General features: G+C 41.0%; 1 protein-coding gene across 9 annotated transcripts in view; it reads left to right on the top strand.

Annotated features, from left to right (window-relative positions):
• The first annotated feature begins 16125 nt into the window (after window positions 1–16125).
• LOC110520782 (ubiquitin-protein ligase E3A) overlaps window positions 16126–21650 on the top strand; it is a 47264-nt gene continuing 41739 nt past the window's right edge. For 3 of the 9 annotated variants that reach the window (XR_016494804.1, XR_016494795.1, XM_036979059.2), the window contains exons 1-2: window positions 16126–16772; window positions 20902–20940. Coding sequence is in view for 2 of the 9 variants with exons in the window: in XM_036979059.2 (XP_036834954.2) it covers window positions 20939–20940 (2 nt within the window). In the remaining 7 variants the exon portion in view is untranslated. Of the gene's footprint in view, window positions 16773–20901; window positions 20952–21650 lie in introns of all 9 variants that reach the window. The other 6 variants (XR_016494801.1, XM_036979098.2, XM_036979162.2 and 3 more) reach the window with 4 other exon arrangements.

Consider the following 21650-nt stretch of genomic DNA (forward strand, 5'->3'; position numbering starts at 1 on the left):
TTATGACAGACCAGCTAGATCTACTGTCTCTATGTCTCTATTATATTATGACACACCAGCTAAATCTACTGTCTCTATTATAATATGACAGACCAGGTAGATCTACTGTCTGTATTATAATTCGACAGACCAGCTAGATCTACTGTTTCTATTATATGACAATCCAGCTAGATATACTGTCTCTATTATACTATGACAGACCAGCTAGATCTACTGTCTCTATTATAATATGACAGACCAGCTAGATCTACTGTCTCTATTATATTATGACAGATTAGCTAGATCTACTGTCTCTATTATATTATGACAGACCAGCTAGATCTACTGTCTCTGTTATAATATGACAGGCCAGCTAGATCTACTCCCTGTTTTCTATTATGACATACCAGCTAGATATACGGTCTCTATTATAATTTGACAGACCAGCTAGATCTACTTTCTCTGTTATAATATGACAGGCCAGCTAGATCTGCTCCCTGTTTTCTATTATGACAGACCAGCTAGATCAACTGTCTCTATTGTATTATGACAGACCAGCTAGATCAACTGTCTCTATTGTACTATGACAGACCAGCTTTTTCTACTGGCTCTATTATAATATGGCAGACCAGCTAGATCTACTGTCTCTATGTCTCTATTATATTATGACAGACCAGCTAGATCTACTGTCTCTATGTCTCTATTATATTATGACACACCAGCTAAATCTACTGTCTCTATTATAATATGACAGACCAGGTAGATCTACTGTCTGTATTATAATTCGACAGACCAGCTAGATCTACTGTTTCTATTATATGACAATCCAGCTAGATATACTGTCTCTATTATACTATGACAGACCAGCTAGATCTACTGTCTCTATTATAATATGACAGACCAGGTAGATCTACTGGCTCTATTATATTATGACAGACCAGCTAGATCTACTGTCTCTATTGTACTATGACATCCCAGCTAGATCTACTGTCTCTATTATATTATGACAGACCATTTAGATTATACTGTCTCTATTATAATTTGACATACCAGGTAGATCTAATGTCTCTGTTATAATATGACAGACCAGCTAGATCTGCTGTCTCTATTATATTAAGACAGACCAGCTAGATCTACTTTCTCTATTATAATTTGACAAACAAGCTAGATCTACTGTCTCTGTTATAATATGACAATTCAGCTAGATCTACTCCCTGTTTTCTATGATGGCAGACCAGCTAGATCTACTGTCTATATTATAATATGACAGACCAGCTAGATCTAATGTCTCTATTATATTATGACAGAGCAGCTAGACATACTGTCTCTATTGTATTATGACAGACCAGCTTGATATACTGTCTCTATTGTACTATTACGTACCAGCTAGATCTACTGTCTCTATTATAATACGACAGGCCAGCTAGATCTACTGTCTTTATTATATTATGACAGACCAGCTAGATCTACTGTCTTTATTATATTATGAGAGACCAGCTAGATCTACTGTCTCTATGTCTCTATTATATTATGACAGACCAGCTAGATCTACTGTCTCTATTATAATATGACAGACCCGGTAGATCTACTGTCTCTATTATAATATGACAGACCAGGTAGATCTACTGTCTCTATTATAATATGACAGACCTGCTAGATCTACTGTCTCTATTGTATTATGACAGACCAGCTAGATCAACTGTCTCTATTGTACTATGACAGACCAGCTATATCTACTGTCTCTATTATAATATGACAGACCAGCTAGATCTACTGTCTCTATTGTATTATGACAGACCAGCTTGATATACTGTCTCTATTGTACTATGACATACCAGCTAGATCTACTGTCTCTATTATAATATGACAGACCATTTAGATTATACTGTCTCTATTATACTATGACAGACCAGCTAGATCTACTGTCTCTATTATATTATGACAGACTAGCTAGATCTACTGTCTCTATTATAATATGACAGACCAGCTAGATCTACTGTCTAAATGATAATATGACAGACCAGCTAGATCTACTGTCTCTATTATAATTTTACAGACCAGCTAGATCTACTGTCTCTATTATAATATGACACCAGCTAGATCTACTGTCTCTATTATAATATGACAGACCAGCTAGATCTACTGTCTCTATTTTATTATGACAGATTAGCTAGATCTACTGTCTCTATTATATTATGACAGACCAGCTAGATCTACTGTCTCTGTTATAATATGACAGGCCAGCTAGATCTACTCCCTGTTTTCTATTATGACATACCAGCTAGATATACGGTCTCTATTATAATTTGACAGACCAGCTAGATCTACTTTCTCTGTTATAATATGACAGGCCAGCTAGATCTGCTCCCTGTTTTCTATTATGACAGACCAGCTAGATCAACTGTCTCTATTGTATTATGACAGACCAGCTAGATCAACTGTCTCTATTGTACTATGACAGACCAGCTTTTTCTACTGGCTCTATTATAATATGGCAGACCAGCTAGATCTACTGTCTCTATGTCTCTATTATATTATGACAGACCAGCTAGATCTACTGTCTCTATGTCTCTATTATATTATGACACACCAGCTAAATCTACTGTCTCTATTATAATATGACAGACCAGGTAGATCTACTGTCTGTATTATAATTCGACAGACCAGCTAGATCTACTGTTTCTATTATATGACAATCCAGCTAGATATACTGTCTCTATTATACTATGACAGACCAGCTAGATCTACTGTCTCTATTATAATATGACAGACCAGGTAGATCTACTGGCTCTATTATATTATGACAGACCAGCTAGATCTACTGTCTCTATTGTACTATGACATCCCAGCTAGATCTACTGTCTCTATTATATTATGACAGACCATTTAGATTATACTGTCTCTATTATAATTTGACATACCAGGTAGATCTAATGTCTCTGTTATAATATGACAGACCAGCTAGATCTGCTGTCTCTATCATATTATGACAGACCAGCTAGATCTACTTTCTCTATTATAATTTGACAAACAAGCTAGATCTACTGTCTCTGTTATAATATGACAATTCAGCTAGATCTACTCCCTGTTTTCTATGATGGCAGACCAGCGAGATCTACTGTCTATATTATAATATGACAGACCAGCTAGATCTAATGTCTCTATTATATTATGACAGAGCAGCTAGACATACTGTCTCTATTGTATTATGACAGACCAGCTTGATATACTGTCTCTATTGTACTATTACGTACCAGCTAGATCTACTGTCTCTATTATAATACGACAGGCCAGCTAGATCTACTGTCTTTATTATACTATGACAGACCAGCTAGATCTACTGTCTCTATTATAATATGACAGACCAGGTAGATCTACTGTCTCTATTATATTATGACAGACCAGCTAGATCTATTGTCTCTATTATAATATGACAGACCAGCTAGATCTACTGTATCTATTATAATATGACAGAGCATGTAGATCCACGGTCTCTATTATAATTTTACAGACCAGCTAGATCTACTTTCTCTATTATAATATGACACCAGCTAGATCTACTGTCTCTATTATAATATGACAGACCAGCTAGATCTACTGTCTCTATTATATTATGACAGATTAGCTAGATCTACTGTCTCTATATTATGACAGACCAGCTAGATCTACTGTCTCTATTATAATATGACATACCAGCTAGATCTACTGTCTCTATTATAGTATGACACCAGCTAGATCTACTGTCTCTATTATAATATGACAGACCAGCTAGATCTACTGTCGCTATTATATTATGACAGACCAGCTAGATCTACTGTCTTTATTATATTATGAGAGACCAGCTAGATCTACTGTCTCTATTATAATATGACATACCAGCTAGATATACTGTCTCTATTATAGTATGACACCAGCTAGATCTACTGTCTCTATTATAATATGACAGACCAGCTAGATCTACTGTCGCTATTATATTATGACAGACCAGCTAGATCTACTGTCTTTATTATATTATGACAGACCAGCTAGATCAACTGTCGCTATTGTACTATGACAGACCAGCTATATCTATTGTCTCTATTATCTTATGACAGACCAGCTAGATATACTGTCTCCATGTCTCTATTATATTATGACACACCAGCTAGATCTGCTGTCTCTACTATAATACGACAGGACAGCTAGATCTACTCCCTGTTTTCTATTATGACAGACCAGCTAGATCTACTGTCTCTATTATAATATGACAGACCAGATAGATTTACTGTCTCTATTATATTATGACAGAGCAGCAAGATCTACTGTCTCTATTATAATATGACAGGCCAGGTCGATATACTGTCTCTATTATGCTGTGACAGACCAGCTAGATCTACTGTCTCTATTTTAATTTGACAGACCAGCTAGATATACTGTCTCTATTATGCTATGACAGACCAGCTAGATCTACTATCTCTATTATAATATGGCACCAGCTAGATCTACTGTCTCTATTATTATATGACAGACCAGCTAGATCTACTGTCTCTATTATATTATGACAGACCAGCTATATCTACTGTCTCTATTATAATATGACACCAGCTAGATCTACTGTCTCTATGTGTCTACTATATTATGAGAGACCAGCTAGATCTACTGTCTCTATTATAATATGACAGACCAGTTAGATATACTGTCTCTATTATACTATGACAGACCAGCTAGATCTACTGTCTCTATTATAATATGACAGACCAGGTAGATCTACTGTCTCTATTATATTATGACAGACCAGCTAGATCTACTGTCTCTATTATAATAAGACAGACCAGCTAGATCTACTGTCTCTATTATAATATGACAGAGCAGGTAGATCTACTGTCTCTATTATAATTTTACAGACCAGCAAGATCTACTGTCTCTATTATAATATGACACCAGCTAGATCTACTGTCTCTATTATAATATGACAGACCAGCTAGATCTACTGTCGCTATTATAATATGACATACCAGGTAGATCTACTGTCTCTATTATAATATGACACAAGCTAGATCTAATGTCTCTATTATAATATGACAGACCAGCTAGATCTACTGTCGCAATTATATTATGACAGACCAGCTAGATCCACTGTCTTTATTATATTATGACAGACCAGCTAGATCTACTGTCTCTATGTCTCCATTATATTATGACAGACCAGCTAGATCTACAGTCTCTATGTGTCTACTATATTATGAGAGACCAGCTAGATCTACTGTCTCTATTATAATATGACAGACCAGGTAGATCAACTGTCTCTATTATAATATGACAGACCAGCTAGATCAACTGTCTCTATTGTATTATGACAGACCAGCTCGATCAACTGTCGCTATTGTACTATGACAGACCAGCTATATCTATTGTCTCTATTATATTATGACAGACCAGCTAGATCTACTGTCTCAACTATATTTTGAAAGACCAGCTAGATTTACTGTCTCTATTATATTACGAAAAACCAGCTAGATCTGCTGTCTCTATTATAATATGACAGACCAGCTAGATCAACTGTCTCTATTATATTATGATAGAGCAGCTAGATCTACTTTCTCAATTATAATATGACAGGCCAGCTAGATATACTGTCTCTATTATGCTATGACAGACCAGCTAGATCTGTCTCTATTATAATTTGACAGACCAGCTAGATATACTGTCTCTATTATGCTATGACAGACCAGCTAGATCTACCGTCTCTATTATAATTTGACAGACCAGCTAAATCTTCTTTCTATGCTTGCTGTTTGGGGTTTTAGGCTGGGTTTCTGTACAGCACTTTGAGATATCAGCTGATGTACGAAGGGCTATATAAATACATTTTATTTTATTTTATTTGATATTATATTATGACAGACCAGCTAGATCTATTGTCTCTATGTCTCTATTGTATTATGACAGACCAGCTAGATCTACAGTTTCTATGTGTCTACTATATTATGAGAGACCAGCTAGATCTACTGTCTCTATTATAATATGACAGACCACGTAGATCTTCTGTCTCTATTATAATATGACAGACCAGCTAGATCAACTGTCTCTATTGTATTATGGCAGACCAGCTAGATCAACTGTCGCTATTGTACTATGACAGACCAGCTATATCTATTGTCTCTATTATATTATGACAGACCAGCTAGATCTACTGTCTCTATGTCTCTATTATATTATGACACACCAGCTAGATCTACTGTCTCTATTATAATGTGACAGACCAGGTAGATCTACTGTCTGTATTATAATATGACAGACCAGCTAGATCTACTGTCTCTATAATAATACGACAGGCCAGCTAGATATACTGTCTCTATTATACTATGGCAGACCAGGTAGATCTACTGTCTCTATTAAAATATGACAGACTAGGTAGATCTACTGTCTCTATTATATTATGACAGACCAGCTAGATCTACTGTCTCTATTGTAATATGACATACCAGCTAGATCTGCTGTCTCTATTATATTATGACAGACCATTTAGATTATACTGTCTCTATTATAATTTGACATACCAGGTAGATCTAATGTCTCTGTTATAATATGACAGACCAGCTAGATCTGCTGTCTATATTATATTATGACAGACCAGCTAGATCTACTGTCTCTATTGTACTATGACATACCAGCTAGATATACTGTCTCTATTATAATTTGACAGACCAGCTAGATCTACTGTCTCTGTTATAATCTGACAAGCCAGCTAGATCTACTCCCTGTTTTCTATTATGACAGACAAGCTAGATCTACTGTCTCTATTATAATATGACAGACGAGCTAGATCTACTGTCTCTATTATATTATGACAGAGCAGCTAGATCTACTGTCTCTATTATCATATGACAGGCCAGCTCGATATACTGTATCTATTATGCTGTGACAGACCAGCTAGATCTACTGTCTCTATTATAATTTGAAAGACCTGCTAGATATACTGTCTCTATTATGCTATGACAGACCAGCTAGATCTACTGTCTCTATTATAATATGACACCAGCTAGATCTACTCTCTCTATTATTATATGACAGACCAGCTAGATCTACTGTCTCTATTATATTATGACAGACCAGCTAGATCTACTGTCTCTATTATAATATGACACCAGCTAGATCTACTGTCTCTGTGTCTACTATATTATGAGAGACCAGCTAGATCTACTGTCTCTATTATAATCTGACAGACCAGGTAGATCTACTGTCTCTATTGTATTATGACAGACCAGCTAGATCAACTGTCTCTATTGTACAATGACAGACCAGCTATATCTACTGTCTCTATTATATTATGACAGACCAGCTAGATCTACTGTATATATGTCTCTATTATAATATGACAGACCAGGTAGATCTACTGTCTGTATTATAATATGACAGACAAGCTCGATCTACTGTTTCTATTATATGACAGACCAGCTAGATCTACTGTCTCTATTGTATTATGACAGACCAGCTTGATATACTGTCTCTATTGTATTATTACATACCAGCTAGACCTGCTGTATCTATTATAATACGACAGGCCAGCTAGATATACTGTCTCTATTATAATATGACAGACCAGGTAGATCTACTGTCTCTACTATATTATGACAGACCAGCTAGATCTACTGTCTCTATTATAATATGACAGACCAGCTAGATCTACTGTCTCTATTATAATATGACAGAGCAGGTAGATCTACTGTCTCTATTATAATTTTATAGACCAGCTAGATCTACTGTCTCTATTATAATGACACCAGCTAGATCTACTGTCTCTATTATAATATGACAGACCAGCTAGATCTACTGTCTCTATTATAATATGACACCAGCTACATCTCTGTCTCTATTATAATATGACAGACCAGCTAGATCTACTGTCGCTATTATATTATGACACACCAGCTAGATCTACTGTCTCTATGTCTCTATTATATTATGACACACCAGCTAGATCTACTGTCTCTATTATAATATGACAGACCAGGTAGATCTACTGTCTGTATTATAATATGACAGACCAGCTAGATCTACTGTCTCTGTTATAATACGACAGGCCAGCTAGATATACTGTCTCTATTATACTATGGCAGACCAGCTAGATCTACTGTCGCTATTATATTATGACACACCAGCTAGATCTACTGTCTCTATGTCTCTATTATATTATGACACACCAGCTAGATCTACTGTCTCTATTATAATATGACATACCAGGTAGATCTAATGTCTCTGTTATAATATGACAGACCAGCTAGATCTGCTGTCTCTATTATATTATGACAGACCAGCTAGATCTACTGTCTCTATTGTACTATGACATACCAGCTAGATATACTGTCTCTATTATAATTTGACAGACCAGCTAGATCTACTGTCTCTGTTATAATATGACAAGCCAGCTAGATATACTCCCTGTTTTCTATTATGACAGACAAGCTAGATCTACTGTCTCTATTATAATATGACAGACGAGCTAGATCTACTGTCTCTATTATATTATGACAGACCAGCTAGATCTACTGTCTCTATTGTAATATGACATACCAGCTAGATCTACTGTCTCTATTATATTATGACAGACCAGCTTGATTATACTGTCTCTATTATAATTTGACAGACCAGGTAGATCTACTGTCTCTGTTATAATATGACAGACCAGCTAGATCTGCTGTCTCTATTATATTATGACAGACCATTTAGATTATACTCTCTCTATTATAATTTGACATACCAGGTAGATCTAATGTCTCTGTTATAATATGACAGACCAGCTAGATCTGCTGTCTCTATTATATTATGACAGACCAGCTAGATCTACTGTCTCTATTGTACTATGACATACCAGCTAGATATACTGTCTCTATTATAATTTGACAGACCAGCTAGATCTACTGTCTCTGTTATAATATGACAGGCCAGCTAGATCTATTCCCTGTTTTCTATTATGACAGACAAGCTAGATCTACTGTCTCTATTATAATATGACAGACGAGCTTGATCTGCTGTCTCTATTATATTATGACAGACCATTTAGATTATACTGTCTCTATTACAATTTGACATACCAGGTAGATCTAATGTCTCTGTTATAATATGACAGACCAGCTAGATCTGCTGTCTCTATTATATTATGACAGACCAGCTAGATCTACTGTCTCTATTGTACTATGACATACCAGCTAGATATACTGTCTCTATTATAATTTGACAGACCAGCTAGATCTACTGTCTCTATTATAATATGACAGACGAGCTTGATCTGCTGTCTCTATTATATTATGACAGACCATTTAGATTATACTGTCTCTATTATAATTTGACATACCAGGTAGATCTAATGTCTCTGTTATAATATGACAGACCAGCTAGATCTGCTGTCTCTATTATATTATGACAGACCAGCTAGATCTACTGTCTCTATTATGCTATGACAGACCAGATAGATCTACTGTCTCTATTATAATATGACACCAGCTAGATCTACTCCCTGTTTTCTATTATGACAGACAAGCTAGATCTACTGTCTCTATTATAATATGACAGACGAGCTAGATCTACTGTCTCTATTATATTATGACAGAGCAGCTAGATCTACTGTCTCTATTATAATATGACAGGCCAGCTCGATATACTGTATCTATTATGCTGTGACAGACCAGCTAGATCTACTGTCTCTATTATAATTTGACAGACCAGCTAGATATACTGTCTCTATTATGCTATGACAGACCAGCTAGATCTACTGTCTCTATTATAATATGACACCAGCTAGATCTACTGTCTCTATTATTATATGACAGACCAGCTAGATCTACTGTCTCTATTATATTATGACAGACCAGCTAGATCTACTGTCTCTATTATAATATGACACCAGCTAGATCTACTGTCTCTATGTGTCTACTATATTATGACAGACCAGCTAGATCTACTGTCTCTATTATAATATGACAGACCAGGTAGATCTACTGTCTCTATTATAATATGACAGACCAGCTAGATCTACTGTCTCTATTGTATTATGACAGACCAGCTAGATCAACTGTCTCTATTGTACAATGACAGACCAGCTATATCTACTGTCTCTATTATATTATGACAGACCAGCTAGATCTACTGTATCTATGTCTCTATTATAATATGACAGACCAGGTAGATCTACTGTCTGTATTATAATATGACAGACCAGCTAGATCTACAGTTTCTATTATATGACAGACCAGCTAGATCTACTGTCTCTATTGTATTATGACTGACCAGCTTGATATACTGTCTCTATTGTACTATGACATACCAGCTAGACCTACTGTCTCTATTATAATACGACAGGCCAGGTAGATATACTCTCTCTATTATACTATGACAGACCAGCTAGATCTACTGTCTCTATTATAATATGACAGACCAGCTAGATCTACTGTCTCTATTATAATATGACAGACCAGGTAGATCTACTGTCTCCACTATATTATGACAGACCAGCTAGATATACTGTCTCTATTATAATATGACAGACCAGCTAGATCTACTGTCTCTATTATAATATGACAGAGCAGGTAGATCTACTGTCTCAACTATATTTTGAAAGACCAGCTAGATTTACTGTCTCTATTATATTACGATAAACCCGCTAGATCTGCTGTCTCTATTATAATATGACAGACCAGCTAGATCTACTGTCTCTATTATATTATGACAGAGCAGCTAGATCTACTGTCTCTATTATAATATGACAGGCCAGCTAGATATACTGTCTCTATTATGCTATGACAGACCAGCTAGATCTACTGTCTCTATTATAATTTGACAGACCAGCTAGATATACTGTCTCTATTATGCTATGACAGACCAGCGAGATCTACTGTCTCTATTATAATTTGACAGACCAGCTAGATCTACTTTCTATGCTTGCTGTTTGGGGTTTTAGGCTGGGTTTTTGTACTGCACTTTGAGATATCAGCTGATGTACGAAGGGCTATATAAATACATTTTATTTTATTTGATATTATAACATGACAGACGAGCTAGATCTACTGTCTCCATTATAATATGACAGACCAGCTAGATCTACTGTTGTAACGGCTGTCTTCGGTGGAAGAAGGTGAGGACCAAGGTGCAGCGTCGTAAGTGTTCATGGTTTTTAATAATACTCAAACTGAACACTGAATAACAAAGACAACAAAGAAACAACCAAAACAGTTCTGTCTGGTGCAAACACAGAAAGACTGAAAACAACCACCCACCAAACACAATTGAAAACAGGCTACCTAAATATGGTTCTCAATCAGGGACAACGATTGACAGCTGCCTCTGATTGAGAACCATACCAGGCCAAACACAGAAATAGAAAATCATAGAAAAACTAACATAGACAACCCACCCAACTCACACCCTGACCGGTGAAGGGCGATTCTGGCATCGCCGGCATGACAGGCAGCTCTGGCAGCTCCTAGCTGACTGATGGCTCTGGCAGCTCCTGGCTGACTGACTGCTCTGGCAGGTCCTGGCTGAATTGACGGCTCTGGCAGCTCCTGGCTGACTGACGGCTCTGGCAGCTTCTGGCTGACTGATGGCTCTGTCAGCTCCTGGCTGACTCACGGCTCAGGACAGACTGGCGGCTCTGGCAGCTCAGGACAGACTGGCGGCTCTGGCAGCTCAGGACAGACGGGAGACTCTGGCAGCTCAGGACCAACGGGAGACTCTGGCAGCTCAGGACCAACGGGAGACTCTGGCAGCTCAGGACAGACGGGGGACTCTGGCAGCTCAGGACAGACGGGAGACTCTGGCAGCTCAGGACAGACGGGAGACTCTGGCAGCTCAGGACAGACGGGAGACTCTGGCAGCTCAGGACAGACGGAAGACTCTGGCAGCTCAGGACAGACGGGAGACTCTGGCAGCGCTGGACAAGAGGGAGCACCTGGAGGAAGGAGACGGAGAGACAGCCTGGTGCGCGGGGCTTCCACCGGAAGCCTGGTGCGTGGAGGAGGCACCGGATAGACAGGACCGTGGTAGGGTACTCCCCGTCTCCAGGCCAGTGCGGTGAGGTGGAACAGACTGCAATGGGCTGTGCTGGTGAACCGGGGACACCGTGCGTAGGGCTGGAAACATGTACCCCGGCCCAAGGAGATGCACTGGAGACCAGATGCGCTGAGCCGGCTTTATGGCACCTGGCTCGATGCCCACTCTAGCCCGGCCGATACGAGGCACTGCAATGTAACGCACCGGGCTAGTCCTGCGCACCGGGGACACCGTGCGCCTCACGGCATAACACGGTGCCTGCCCGGTACACATCTCTCCACGGTAAGCACGGGGAGTTGGCTCAGGTCTCATACCTGACTTAGCCACACTCCCCGTGTGACCCCCCCCAACACATTTTTGGGGCTGCCTCTCATCCCAGCTGCGCTGCCGTGCTGCCTCCTCATACCACCGCTGCTCAGCTTTCGCTGCCTCCAGCTCTGCCTTGGGGCAGCGATATTCCCCAGCCTGTGCCCAGGGTCCTTCTCCGTCCAGAATCTCCTCCCATGTCCATGAGTCCAGAGATTTCTACTGCTGCCCGGTGTGTGATTCTGTAACGGTCGTCGGTGGAAGGTGAAGACCAAAGCGCAGCGTGGTACTTGTTCATGTTATTTATTTAAACTGAACACTATCAAACAAAGAAACAAAAAGCACATCCCCGAAACAGCTCCGTCAGGGGCAAAACACACTAAACAGAAAGTATAATCACCCACAACTCAAGGGTGGGAAAAGGCTACCGAAGTATGATTCTCAATCAGAGACAACGAACGACACCTGCCTCTGATTGAGAACCATACCAGGCCAAACACAAAACCACAACATAGAAAAAAGAACAGACTACCCACCCAACTCTCGCCCTGACCAGTGATGAGGGGTGGTCGTTAAACCGCGGACCCATCACGCACGCAGGCAATGAGGTAGTGTTCGCTGAGATCCTGGTTGAAAACAGCAGAGGTGTATTTAGAGGGCAAGTTGGTCAGGATGATATCTAAGAGGGTGCCCCTGGTTATGGATTTATGGTTGTACCTGGGGTAGGTTCTTTAATAGTTTGTGTGAGATTGAGGGCATCTAGCTTAGATTGTAGGATGGCCGGGGTGTTAATAAGCACATCCTAGTTCAGGTCACCTAACAGAACGAACTCTGAAGATAGATGGGGGCAATAAATTCACATATGGTTTCCAGGGCACAGCTGGGGGCTGAAGGGGGTCTATAACAAGCATCAACGGTGAGAGACTTGTTTCTGGAAAGGTGGATTTTTAAAAGTACAAGCTCGAATTGTTTGGGCACAGACCTGGATAGTATGACAGAACTCTGCAGGCTGTCTCAGCAGTAGACTGCAACTCCGCCCCCTTTGGCAGTTATATCTTGTTAAGATGTTATAGTTAGGTGTTACGGCTTAGCTCAGGCGGCGCTGGGCAGACTGGAGACTCCGGCAGCACTGGAGAGGAAGGCTCCGGCAACGCTGGAGAGGCGGGAGACTCCGGCAGCGCTGGAGAGGAAGAAGGCTCTGGCAGCGCTGCACAGGCGGGAGACTCCGGCAGCGCTGGAGAGGAGGAAGGCTCTGGCAGCGCTGGACAGGCGGGAGACTCCGGCAGCGCTGGAGAGGAGGAAGGCTCCGGCAGCACTGGACAGGCAGGAGCACTTGTAGGGATGAGATGGAGAGACAGCCTGGTGCAGGGGGCTGCCATCGGAGGGCTGGTGCGTGGAGGTGGTACCGGATAAACCGGACCGTGCAGGCGCACTGGAGCTCTTGAGCACCGAGCCTGCCCAACCTTACCTGGTTGAATGCTCCCGGTCGCCCTGCCAGTGCGGCGAGGTGGAATAGCCCGCACTGGGCTATGCAGGCGAACCGGGGACACCATGCGCAATGCTGGTGCCATGTAACCCGGCCTAAGGAGACGCACTGGAGACCAGATGCGTAGAGCCGGCTTCATGGTACTTGGCTCGATGGCTCTAATTACCACTGCCATCTGCTGCTCAGGACTCTAATAACCACTGCCATCTGCTGCTCAGAACTGTAATAACCACTGCTCATGACTAATAACCACTGCCATCTGCTGCTCAGGACTCTAATAACCACTACCATATGCTGCTCATGGCTCTAATAACCACTGCCATCTGCTGCTCAGGACTCTAATAACCACTGCCATCTGCTGCTCAGAACTGTAATAACCATTGCCATCTGCTGCTCATGACTCTAATAACCACTGCCATCTGCTGCTCATGACTCTAATAACCACTGCCATCTGCTGCTCATGACTCTAATAACCACTGCCATCTGCTGCTCATGACTCTAATAACCACTGCCATCTGCTGCTCAGGACACTAATAACCACTGCCATCTGCTGCTCAAGACTCTAATAACCACTGCCATCTGCTGCTCAGGACTCTAATAACCACTGCCATCTGCTGCTCAGGACTCTAATAACCACTGCCATCTGCTGCTCAGGACTCTAATAACCACTGCCATCTGCTGCTCATGACTCTAATAACCACTGCCATCTGCTGCTCAGGACTCTAATAACCACTACCATCTGCTGCTCAGAACTGTAATAACCACTGCCATCTGCTGCTCAGAACTCTAATAACCACTGCCATCTGCTGCTCAGGACTCTAATAACCACTGCCATCTGCTGCTCAGGACTCTAATAACCACTGCCATCTGCTGCTCAGGACTCTAATAACCACTGCCATCTACTTCTCATGACTCTAATAACCACTGCCATCTACTGCTCATGGCTCTAATAACCACTGCCATCTGCTGCTCATGACTCTAATAACCACTGCCATCTGCTGCTCATGACTCTAATAACCACTGCCATCTGCTGCTCATGACTCTAATAACCACTGCCATCTGCTGCTCATGACTCTAATAACCACTACCATCTGCTGCTCAGGACTCTAATAACCACTGCCATCTACTGCTCATGACTCTAATAACCACTGCCATCTGCTGCTCAGGACTCTAATAACCACTGCCATCTGCTGCTCAGGACTCTAATAACCACTGCCATCTGCTGCTCAGGACTCTAATAACCACTGCCATCTACTTCTCATGACTCTAATAACCACTGCCATCTACTGCTCATGGCTCTAATAACCACTGCCATCTGCTGCTCATGACTCTAATAACCACTGCCATCTGCTGCTCATGACTCTAATAACCACTGCCATCTGCTGCTCAGGACTCTAATATCCACTGCCATCTGCTGCTCATGACTCTAATGACTACCACCATCTGCTGCACAGGACTCTAATAACCACTGCCATCTGCTGCTCAGAACTCCAGTAACCACTGTCATCTGCTGCTCAGGACTCTAATAACCACTGCCTTCTGCTGCTCAGAACTCTAATAACCCTTGCCATCTGCTGCTCAGGAGTCTAATAACCACTGCCATCTGCTGCTCAGGACTCTAATAACCACTGCCATCTGCTGCTCATGACTCTAATAACCACTGCCATCTGCTGCTCAGGACTCTAATATCCACTGCCATCTGCTGCTCATGACTCTAATGACTACCACCATCTGCTGCACAGGACTCTAATAACCACTGCCATCTGCTGCTCAGAACTCCAGTAACCACTGTCATCTGCTGCTCAGGACTCTAATAACCACTGCCTTCTGCTGCTCAGGACTCTAATAACCACTGCCATCTGCTGCTCAGGAGTCTAATAACCACTGCCATCTGCTGCTCAGGACTCTAATAACCACTGCCACCTGCTGCTCAGAACTGTAATAACCACTGCCATCTGCTGCTCAGAACTCTAATAACCACTGCCATCTGCTGCTCAGGACTCTAATAACCACTGCCATCTGCTGCTCAGGACTCTAATAACCACTTCCATCTGCTGCTCAAGAAGGATGTTGTTTTGATTTGGAAATCTATTCTGTCTCTATTGTATTTTATTTAGGATTTTATTTATGTTTTTATTTTAGCTTTCTCACATATTTTCTTACAAAGATAAGGTGCACCAATTTTTTTCTCGTTTATTTATTCCAAATGAAATATTTTAAAACGTTTCTGTTAAATATAATCCAAATACAATCTATTGTGTCATCGTGACGTGCCATACGGGATCCTCGGGACGTCCATTCCCTAAACCCTATCCCAAAGATACTTTAGAGGAGATAGGAAACTCCATGGAAATTATGTGAATGGCCATTGTGTACGTTGCCCATGCGTCGTCGTGCATTGTTTAAATTGCCCATGCAATAGTGAATGGGAGTGAATGGGAGTTAATTGGGCGTCGATCAAAAACGCAACATTAGCAAGAATTTCGTGAACAAGGAAGTACAGCATTACAAATATTTTCCACGATATCATATAGTTTTGGAATAGTGTACTTTAGAGGGAAAATAGCCAGGTTTCTCGATTCAAAGCCTGACTTTCAGTTTAGCAACCGCGTGACGTGAACGCGATTGGTCGACAGTCTGCCATTTCTCCATTCACTGTCCAATGGGATTCCTTTGTCCTCATCTCTCTAATATCTCTAACTGCACTGTCTTTGGTTGAGTTGTTTTAAGATCACCATGCGCTGCATGCCGGGATACACCTCCGTGTTGACACAAAATGGTCGAGTATGTTTTGTGACCCGGGAGTTTAGCAGGCCAAAAAGTTGTACCTTATCATTCGGCACGCAGAACATATGTTCGAATCGTAAATAGTAGGTGAGTGCATAAGATATGAGAGCAAGACTGTCGAAGGAAAGCTGATTCTGCCACAGACAGACACACAGTCCGCCCTGCATGACTGGGACAGCACTCACAGGTCGGTAGCATACAATATCTATCTAACTAACACCGGGGATATTATTGGACTGCAATCTTGTCTCTAAAGGGCGAGGACGCGATTGCATGAGCAGAATGTCTAAAGATCGCCAAAATACACATTTGCAGTGATTTTTACTTGTCCACTTTGGCATATCAAGTGCTTGGGACTATAAGGGTCTATCTTTACATTGCAGAAGAATCTGAACATCAAGTTAGGGGATTCAGCTATTTCAGGTTCAACCATTGCTGACCGGTGTATAAAATTGAGCACACAGCCATGCGATCTGTAAGAAAACATTGGCAGTAGACTGGCCTTACTGAAGGCCACACAAGCTCACAGAAAGGGACCGCCGAATGCTTTAACACTTACATATAGTCTGTCCTCGGTTGCAACACTCACTACCGAGTTCCAAACTGCCTCTGGAAGCAACGTCAACACAATAACTGTTCGTCGGGAGCTTCATGAAATAGGTTTCCATGGCTGAGCAGCCGCACACAAGCCTCAGATCCCCATCCGCAATGCCAAGCGTCGGCTGGATTGGTGTAAAACTCGCCGCCATTGGACTCTCACGCATCACCATCTGGCAATCCGACAGTTGAACCTGGGTTTGGCCAGGAGAACGTACCTGTATAGGGACAACTGTAAAGTTTGGTGGAGGAGAAATAATGGTCTGGGACTGTTTTTCATGGTTCGGGCCCCTTAGTTACAGTGAAGGGAAATCTTAACGCTACAGCATACAATAACATTCTAGATGATTCTGTGCTTCAAACTTTGTGACAACAGTTTGTGGAAGGCCCTTTCCTGTCTCAGCATGATAATGCCCCCGTGCACAAAGAGAGGTCCATACAGAAATGGTTTGTCGAGATCGGTGTGGAAGAACTTGATTGGCCTGCACAGAGCCCTGACCTCAACCCCATCGAACACCTTTGGGATGAATTGGAATGCAGACTGTGAGCCAGGCCTAATCACCCAACATCAGTGCCCGACATCACTAATGCTCTTGTGGCTGAATGGAAGCAAGTCCCCTCAGCAATGTTCCAACATCTAGTGGAAAGATTTCCCAGAAGACTGAAGACTGTTATAGCAGCAAAAGGGGGGACCAATTCCATATTAATGCTCATGATTTTGGAATGAAATGTTTGACAGGCACGTGTCCACATACTTTTGGTCTTGTAGTGTATTTACATATAACTACATATAACTAGGAATAAAATGGCTCATATGTGATGAGTCAAAAATATGTAATGCAGAAAGGGTAAACTATTCATCGGTTGAGGTAGAGAACGTTGGACAGAACAAGGCTATGTCAACAACTCCACAAGGCTATGTCAACAACTGCACAAGGCTATGTCAACAACTCCACAAGGCTATGTCAACAACTCCACAAGGCTATGTCAACAACTCCACAAGGCTATGTCAACAACTCCACAAGGCTATGTCAACAACTGCACAAGGCTATGTCAACAACTGCACAAGGCTATGTCAACAACTCCACAAGGCTATGTCAACAACTCCACAAGGCTATGTCAACAACTCCACAAGGCTATGTCAACAACTCCACAAGGCTATGTCAACAACTGCACAAGGCTATGTCAACAACTGCACAAGGCTATGTCAACAACTGCACAAGGCTATGTCAACAACTGCACAAGGCTATGTCAACAACTGCACAAGGCTATGTCAACAACTGCACAAGGCTATGTCAACAACTGCACAAGGCTATGTCAACAACTCCACAAGGCTATGTCAACAACTCCACAAGGCTATGTCAACAACTCCACAAGGCTATGTCAACAACTCCACAAGGCTATGTCTACAACTCCACAAGGCTATGTCAACAACTCCATAAAACAATTTGAATGCAGATAGTACCGTAGCTATAGTCCCAAAGCTCTCAATATCCTGGGTTTCACTTTGCAAGAAATAGCTGACCCTAATGTTACGCTTGTTCACACACAGCCCATTTATGCTTTATACCTGGAAATGTGGTCTGGAGGTTCCGTACGGAGGGTGTGTATTGTTAGATTACTCGTTGGTTATTACTGCATTGTCGGAACTAGAAGCACAAGCATTTTGCTACACTCGCATTAACATCTGCTAACCATGTGTATGTGACCAATAACATTTAATTTGACGCAATTGCGGAGCCTCCGTAGGCTCGCAGATACCAAATCCAGTTCCGTACCTCATCACCACGCATCACCATGCGCCTTGATTGGTTGACGGTAAGGGGGGGCAGTTTGTCCGTATAAACACAAACTCACTTGTCAGGTGACTCTTGCTTCACCATCAGAAAGCAGGCTGTCTTTAAATTTGTAGTCTTGCTCAATTGTTCTGAAATAGTTTCTGTAGTTAGAAACACAAGATTAGCATTCCTGAAATATAATTTTGTTTAAATTAGATTTTTTTTTTAAGTTCACCTAATTGATTGCACCCAAATTTGATTTTTTTTGTATTTATAAAATTAATATTATCTTCAATAAAAATAGTACTTAACATCCGATTTGGACTATAATTATTACTACTAATATCTAAGACGTGAGGAATCAAATAAAATTATCAAAAGCAACTCACAGACCGCCCACACCCCACGCCAATCCCACCCTAACGACCAGTATACAGTATCAATTCTCTGTCTGACAAGTAGTGGTCAGCTGCTGCTTGGAGTATTGCTTCTTCTTCCTTTGTGATGTATTCTCCTTTAATATCTGACTGGGTAAATAATCCCTCTTTCCACTACACTATATCTGACTGGGTAAATAACTTTGTTTTGAGTTAATGGGGACCCAGTGACTGACTTGAGCACTGGGACTCGGACTTCAGCCATTGATGACTCGGACTTCAGCCATTGGGGACTTGGGGACTCGATTCGGACTCGACTACATCACAGGGTGAAACAGTCATTAGCCCAGTGTGGCTGTGGAGCGTTGATATCAATGACATGACCGAGTGACGGAGGTACTACTTTACAGCACAATCTGTTGATTGTGTTTACCTCTCTCCCTCACTCTGCTAGTGTGTGTTATATAATATGTATTTAGTCTGAATTAGGAATGTACGTGGACAGATAATTCTTTATATAATATTCTTCAATATGTTTGTCATATTTCTACTGTTGAGAATAGGATGTTTTGCAGAGCAATATGTTGGCAGGACAAGGCTATATACAGTGGGGCAAAAAAGTATTTAGTCAGCCACCAATTGTGCAAGTTCTCCCACTTAAAAAGATGAGACCTGTAATTTTCATCATAGGTACACTTCAACGATGACAGACAAAATGAGAAAAAAAATTCAGAAAATCACATTGTAGGATTTTTAATTAATTTATTTGCAAATTATGGTGGAAAATAAGTATTGTAATTTTGACAATAACTAGACTAAATCATTATTCAAATGTACATTATTTGCGTCAGGTTGAAAAGTGAAGGAGCTGATTGGCTGACACTGACATTCCTAATTGGCTGCGGTGGCTACTGCTAGTTAGCATGAAGACGAAAAGGGCAGTTTTCCAGGAACACTAGCAGTATTTCTTCTCCATGGAGCAGTGTGGATAAAGGTCCAAATTGAGTGCAGTGTCCAAATTGAGTGCAGTGTCCCATTGAGTGCAGTGTCCCATCCCTGCGTTGAGGTACATTTTCCAACCGATATCTCACACCGGCTCCATGGTGTCTTCATGTAACCATGATTGCGTTCCCAGCTCAATTTAAACAAGCGTAATGGCAGGGTTGGTATCTTCTGGGTATGTTTCACTTTGCTCACCTCGAACTAGCATTATGTATTTATTCTTCTCCTCTAGTTGCCCTCTAGAGAGGTAAAGAAGTGTCTGTCTGACTAGCTGATGTTTTACAACATGACATCAATGTAACCAGCTGATTCTGAAATGTAACAACACATGGAAGGAGCTTGTTGACATCGTGTCCTGTAGCCTCTAGGCAGCAGTAGCCATATCCCGAGTGACTGACCATGTCGAAGACAGCAAGTGAATATGAAGTAGTTATCCTCCTATATAGCTACTTATTTGTTGGCCTAGTTATGAACTTGTATTTAGACAGTCCTTCAGAAGCCTCATATATAAACATTTTTAAATCAAAGGTTAGTTTGTTAACATCCTCCCGTCTTGTTTCAGACCGTTGCCTACATCAGAGGACGTGAAAACAAGCCGAATGTAAGTGAGAGGTACAGGAATGTTACTACTGCCAATACCCATGTCCCATATTAACCACGGAGCCACAATTATTATCTTAGTGCTATTTGGACTGAACGTGTAAGGCTAGATATCGCCATGCTGATTTGATATGACTTGTCACCAGGGTGATTCACAGTTATTTTTTTTTTAAACGTGTCATCATTTTTGGCATGGACCAATTGGCAACATGCGAGCTAAATTGTCGACGGTCTCCATTTTAGTCCAAATGCATGTAATGCTGTGATTTTTAACTCATGATTAGTACATTCATAGTTGTTGCATTGCACGTTTATTCTTACTGTTTTTATCGTTTTTTTTGTTGTGCTTTCAAAACAAAATTGTAAATATAATGTATCTTCTCTGTTATGGGGGTCGTTCCACCTCAAAAAAGCACAAAGAGGAGTTTGACATTGTTCTGAAATTGTAAGAAACCGATCAGATTAAGAAGATCAGATTAGGAGGAACAGATCAGATTAGGAGGAACAGATCAGATTAGGAGGAACAGATCAGATTAGGAGGAACAGATCGGATTAGGAGGAACAGATCAGATTAGGAGGAACAGATCAGATTAGGAGGAACAGATCAGATTAGGAGGAACAGATCGGATTAGGAGGAACAGATCAGATTAGGAGGAACAGATCAGATTAGGAGGAACAGATCAGATTAGGAGGAACAGATCAGATTAGGAG

This window comes from Oncorhynchus mykiss, chromosome 1 (assembly GCF_057628025.1).
Source record: "Oncorhynchus mykiss isolate SJ-2025 chromosome 1, ASM5762802v1, whole genome shotgun sequence".
NCBI lineage: Eukaryota > Metazoa > Chordata > Actinopteri > Salmoniformes > Salmonidae > Oncorhynchus > Oncorhynchus mykiss.